We start from the raw sequence: 6,564 nt of genomic DNA, 5'->3' as shown, positions 1-6,564 counted from the left end.
AACCATTTACTTCACTCCTGAATGAATCAGCCATTTGAACGAATCAAATGAATGAATAAATGACTCGATGACTTAATCATTAAGACATTTACCAACACCTACTGGCAGTTTTAGTTTATTATTTAGAGTATCATTTCATTAAAGAAATAACTTCATATTTCCATAGTAATAATAATAAAATTAATACAATTAATTATTAAAGGTATAATTCACCCACCCAAAAATGACAATTGTGTCATCATTTACTCACCCTCATGGTCCAAAAGGGTATACATAATAAATGTTATCATACAAAATATTTCTTGCTGAAGCTACTTTTTGTCATGTCTGTTTGATGCTTTACACAACAATGACATTAAATTATCTTTTGGGAGTAAATTCTCAGCCAAATTTGATGTGCGATTAATTTGTGATTAATTAGATTAATTGCCACATTAATTAGATAAAAAATTTTAATCGCTTACCAGCCCTAGTATTTATGTATGTCGGAAAGAGATTTATGTGTGTACATAAATGTCCACACTGAATTGTCAAAAATGCTTTTCTTTGTCCAAGTTTTTTTATACTCCGCTCTTACAGAGAAATGGATTTTCAAGTGGACCGTCTCCAGGATGACAGTCTAAGAGTCATTTTGCACAGTCTGGTGCTTTTTGCTGACAAAAAAATGAGACTTCAGTTTCCCAACCCACACTCAGAAGCAGCGAGCATCCCTGATGAAATTAAACCAGTCTGAAACATATTCACCTGGCCTGTCATAGTCGTATCACCTTTAGATGGTTGTCAGGGGTGCTAGTGCGTTAAACCAATGGAGGTTGGATGCTCTGGCTAGGTGAGGGAACCCTGTGACAAGAGTCAGCAAAGGTTCTGCATCAATAATGCAGCAATGCTCCACTTCCGTAGTTTAAACGCACCATTGGGAAGGTGGCACTGGGAGTGGAATATCTTAGGAAGTTAGCATGTAAATTTTAATGGCTTTCTCGATGTGCATGTGTGAGAACAAGAACATCTTGGAATCAACAAACAATATGGGGGTTAACACACTAATCCAAACCAACCACTGGAAGTTTTCTCCATTTTTATGCCACTTCCTCTCTGTGTGAGTGTGTCTGAAAGAGGAATTAGTGCCCCCACAGCTGTTTTGTGTCTGGTTTGTCAGAATGGGTGACTGGTGTTGTGCAGCCATCTTATATTTGAGGCTGATTTGATCATTCGATCATGTCAGACGGAGAGTTGTGACGGCTCCACTGTGAGCTGTCAGCCCGAGGAGGAATCTTCCAGCATGCTCTGTCTTCCGCTCTGACCTTGAACTCCACACTCTCCAGCGGGCCATTCATGCCGTCTCTCTCAAGGGCAACATTTCCTTTCCCATGTCTCAGTGGGAGAGAGCAGGGTTTTAACCTCAATAATGAGATTTCTAATGAACTCGTGGATTGTTTTAATGTATTTGTTAAGTGTGTTTGATTCTACAGTGGAAAAGCATGGATTGAGATGAATGATTTTGGAACGAAGAACCACATTCAGGGTAGCATTCCCCCCAATAATTACATTAGTAGTGTTCGTTTTTCAATCGCCGGTTCTTAAACTGTCACATTTGGTCAGTTTAGTAAGTAGTTACATTGCTGGTACAGGGTTTTTGTGTTACTCTTTAAACAAGCAGACTCTGGCTAAGACGGCATGTAAATTTGCAAGAAACCCTTGCATTGTTTGATAGCAAGATCGCATCCAGGCAAGGTCAGCCTTAGGATTAGTCAGTGATTCATTCAGGCAAACCACTGTTTAGTTGATTTCGAAAATATGTAGTTTTACACATTTACACTCTTGACATTGAAGTTTTGTAGTACAAGAGGATTAAACAAATACTTGCAAACAAAAGGTGCCAGATTCCTACGTTTCCTGTTGACTTTGCCAAAGAAGCCTTGCATACAAACACACAAATTAAAATGCTTCTATCCGAGCTGGCCTCAACTGGGTCTTAATTCAATTATGAAAGACTTATAAAAGAGACTTGTGTTCAATAGCTTAATTTATGCTACACTGTGCTACACTTAATTTATGCTATTTCTGCACACTGCAGCTGTCCAAGCTCGTAGTATGACCCTCAGTTACTTTGTGAGGTGCCCCAAGTCTCAGTACTTGGTCCATTCTCATTAATAATGTGGCTATTTCGGTGTGTGTTATTAGTATTGACTGGCCTTGCAGAGAGCAGGCAGCCAGTTATTGGCTGGGATTTGGATCTGCCGTATGTGTTGATGAGACCCAGAGTTTAATCACTGTGGAAACATGAGAGTTATTAAAACAGGAAGCCTTGGCACTGCAGAGGGATCTCGGATGTCTCTCAGGCTCACTAATGATAATAAGCCTTCAGCTTTGTCACCAAAAAGTGAGAAAGGAAGAGAGAATGAATGAATGAGATTTGAAGATACTGAAAAGACATAAAGTGTCAAATGATTCCATTGATTTAGATGGAGAATTAAGGAAAAGATAAAAGTAAATCAGAAGTCAGAAAGTCATTTTAGCAATGAGCTCACATTCTGATCTCACATGTCTGAGAGTGTTCTTGCTGTGACGGGGAAGGTGTTGAAGTCCTCATAACTGTCCTGTGCTTTCTATAAGGGCCTGGTTAATACATGCACACTGCAACCATGTGGTCAGTAAGGGCACTGCATGTACAGTGAAAGGACATTTGAGTGCACAGTGTGGGCTGGATTGCCACCTCTTGGCCAGAGGCAAGATTATTTAGAATGTGTAACCAGCTCTCGGGCATTTTAGAGGAAATCTGTTTCCTTGGCACATTTGGTCACAGGGGTGTGAAGAGGTAATGTTGGGTGAAGCCCAGCTGGAACAGGTGGTGACGGGGGGTGTGGAATTTGTGGCTGAGAGCTACATCTCTCTGTCGTCAGTTTGGTTGAGATTAATCTGTTGAAATCCACCTGCTAGATTGTTGGCAGTGCTTGGTCTTCCTCCCACTCCACAAATCCTTTGCATGGTTCTGCCGAAACTCACTTTTCCCTGTGGCTTGTGTCTCTGTAGCATTCTCCGAGTGGCAGAATGCTCTGGTAAAGATATTTTTGTGTATTTTCAGGAAAGGTCCCTATAGTGGGCATATAAGCAGTGAGTTTTTTTCTTGAGGTGGTTTCATCACCATCATCTGACTGCTCTCACTTTAAAACAGTCTTCCACTAAAAGACTCTGAGCCATGACTGTTTTTTCACTTAGTTCAGCTCCATATAATGATTGTTAAAGATGTATGGATATATATATATATATATATAATAGATTATTATAAATTTTTGATACATAATATACCAAATATATTGTAAATATGAAATATATTCATATATCCTCCTCCAATGTACTGTATACACATCCAGACCTGGAACGTTACAGTCCTTATAGGTTGTTTGAACATGACGTCATTGCTATGGCGAGAAATGCAGTTGGAGGGCAGGAAGTGATTTTTCTATATATAGAATCGCTAGCAGAAACTCAAAATGCCTATGTTTTGTGTTGTAAATGGATGCTCAAATCAGTCAAACCAAGAAACCACAAGGAGCTTTTATCGTGCACGAAAATTTGTTGTTCATAAGGGGGGGAAGGCAAAAAATTGACTGAAAAACGCAAGGAGAAATTGGCTTGTAAACCTGCATCTGCGGTCGGGAGGAGCCGAGTCAGATAATGCTCGTGTGTGCAAATGGTTAATATAAGATATAATAATATATTAAGATATTAATAAAGAAATATATAAATAGATACAGGGCTGCCAACTCTCACGCATTCAGCATGAGATAGTCAGAATTCACTCAGTGCTAAACGCCACACATAGACACGATGTAATAAGATATTATATATGCAGTTTAGAGAGCTTCATTGATTATAACGGAACATTGTGAGATTGTGATAAATTGAAGTGAGCTTTTTAGTGATTATATGGAAGCGCTATTTGCTTGCATTGTAGGCTGTAATCAATTCAGAATTTGAATAAAAGTTTTGTTTTACGTGCTGCTAACAGGACCAGCGGCTGCGTACCCTGTACATGCAGCAAAGTTTCAGGAGTGACATATATCCCTCATATAAATGCGGGATTCACTTTCGAAATAGCTTGTTTGCAATCAGGGTTAGTTGCTTAGCCTATATCCACCGCCTCGATGGCAGGCAAGTATTTCAATTTAGTTGAAAAATTGCTCCTCTTCATAACATAAGGATCACGTCCAACATACAGTCAAACCAAAATTTATTCAGACACCTTCAACATTTCACACATTATCACAGTTTATTCACTATAGTTTAGAAAATGGTAGTAAAATATGACAAGAACTCCGAGTGAAACCGTGTCAGAACAAATTAATCTTGATAATGTCAGATGACACTTAAGCAAAACATGGTCAGGTCAAAGTGTCTGAATAATTTTTGGTCTTAAATTTACTGGTAGTCCACTGTATGCATCATTTTTGGGTATAATATGTCACAGTTTACTTTATTTTGCTATCCTCACTTACATAAATGAACTATAGTGTCCTGCACCCACTAGTAAAAAAAATATCAAAAATGATATCTGGTGACTGAATAATTTTTAGTTTGACTGTATGTTGTGATTTTCTGTTTATACCTTTCTCTTGTAATACTGTCTAAACCGGTACAGTACAGACTTTCCTCCATCTCATCCATTCTGCTTTTCACTTCCTGTCCTCCATCAGAATTTTGTGTGTCATCAGAATCACGTGATTGCAAACAAGCTATTTTCCTGTTCCTGTTCCTTTTTTTTTTTTTTGCATCTACAATGATGTTTAAGGTCCATCAATCAAAGGAGTATCAAAACAGACAGGATGTAAAGTGGTGGGAAAGGGTTAAGGCATTGGTGTCCCAGGACATGCTGGGAAGACTCTGAGCAAAGGCATTTATTGAGTCATGGTTTACACCTGTTACATCCTGTCTTTCAAAGCAAAGTATTAATTGTAGGATAAAGTTGTAGACATACACGTACAGGTTGCATTGTGATCATTTTCTTTTGTTCTACTGTGAATGTTTTGTTGATGATATTAGCAGTTTACTGTAGCTCCAACAACATAACATGGCATTAGCAACAGCTAGGTCATGGGTTCAATTCCCATGCAGTGAAAGTCACTTTGGATAAAAGAGTCTGCCAAATGCTTAAATGTAAATATTATCATAATCTTGTATATGATTGGTTTGTTTTGTAACTAATGGAGTTGTCCTATTCTGTTTCCTGCAGAAAGTTCTACTATATCACTCTACTGAGGGACCCCGTTTCCCGCTACCTTAGCGAATGGAGGCACGTTCAGCGCGGGGCGACGTGGAAGACATCCCTGCACATGTGCGACGGTCGGACTCCCACTCCCGATGAGTTGCCACCCTGCTACGAGGGCTCTGACTGGTCGGGGTGCAATTTGCAGCAGTTCATGGACTGCCCCTACAACCTCGCCAATAATCGCCAAGTGCGCATGCTGGCCGACCTCAGCCTGGTGGGCTGCTACAACCTCTCCACGGTACCTGAGAAGAGGCGCTCACAGCTCCTGCTCGAATCGGCCAAGAAAAACCTGCGAGACATGGCTTTCTTCGGCCTGACGGAGTTCCAGCGAAAAACGCAGTACTTGTTCGAACGCACCTTCCGCCTCAAGTTCATCCGGCCCTTCATGCAGTACAACAGCACGCGGGCGGCCGGCATCGACCTGGATAACGACACAATTCAGCGCATCGAGGAACTCAACGATCTGGACATGAAGCTGTACGACTACGCCAAAGACCTATTTCAGCAGCGCTACCAGTACAAGCACATGCTGGACCGCCGGGAGCAGAGACTACTGAGAGGACAGGCATCTTTCCATAGCCCGTTCCGAGAGGACGGAGCCGGCGGAGAGGGAACGGCACGCCTGCCAACCGAGGACTACATGAATCACATCATCAACGGATGGTAACCGCCCACCCCTCTCCAGAGAGACCGAAAAAGAGACACAGTAACAAAGGAGAGGGGGAATAAAGAGACCCAAGTGGAATATCCATTCCCAGACAGGAGAATTCAACGCCCCATCCTTTTGGGTGGGAATATGGGACCAGAAAACATTAAAGAAATGAGTCTGTGAGCGTTTCGCTTGGTGCAGCATCTCATAGGCCTTTTTTAAATAAAAGTTGTGGCATAACATTAATATTAAATTATTAGTGATTTTTTTTGTTTGTGCCACAAAGTTTTTCTCAACTTCCGTGCTGCAGTGTTTCTCAAAAAGTGTGATTGAAATGAACAAACAGGTTTTAATATCTGATTCACATGAATATCTGAGAATCTATGAACTCTTCAGGAAAGTGTAAAGATTATATATATATATATATATATATGTATAAATATTAGATTGCCTTTTTTTTTAAACCTGGTGTGAAGTGGATGGAACCAGTCACAAGTGGCTGAAAATTACTAACAGGTGTGAGTGATTTTATAGATTTATCTTAATATATAACACAGAAGAGTCCCGTTTTCCATGAGTGTTTTTATCATTTTTCCACTTTGAATGTCGATTCCCATAAGCCTTGGAGATTGTGTTGGAAACCCATTCC

The 6,564-nt window shown here is 40.3% G+C and overlaps 1 protein-coding gene across 1 annotated transcript in view; it reads left to right on the top strand.

Annotated features, from left to right (window-relative positions):
- The window catches only part of LOC107697682 (heparan-sulfate 6-O-sulfotransferase 1-B-like), a 64,890-nt gene extending 58,573 nt beyond the window's left edge, over nt 1-6,317 (top strand). The window contains exon 2 of the mRNA XM_016498478.1: nt 5,231-6,317. Coding sequence (XP_016353964.1) covers nt 5,231-5,933 — 703 coding nt within the window. The 3' untranslated portion in view covers nt 5,934-6,317. The remainder of the gene's footprint in view (nt 1-5,230) is intronic.
- The last annotated feature ends 247 nt before the right edge of the window (nt 6,318-6,564 follow it).

The sequence above is a fragment of the Sinocyclocheilus anshuiensis genome, unplaced genomic scaffold (genome assembly GCF_001515605.1).
Source record: "Sinocyclocheilus anshuiensis isolate Anshui unplaced genomic scaffold, SAMN03320099.WGS_v1.1 scaffold886, whole genome shotgun sequence".
Classification (NCBI taxonomy): domain Eukaryota; kingdom Metazoa; phylum Chordata; class Actinopteri; order Cypriniformes; family Cyprinidae; genus Sinocyclocheilus; species Sinocyclocheilus anshuiensis.
Note: the sequence above shows the minus strand (reverse complement) of the source record. Positions and strands in the feature narration are given on the sequence as shown.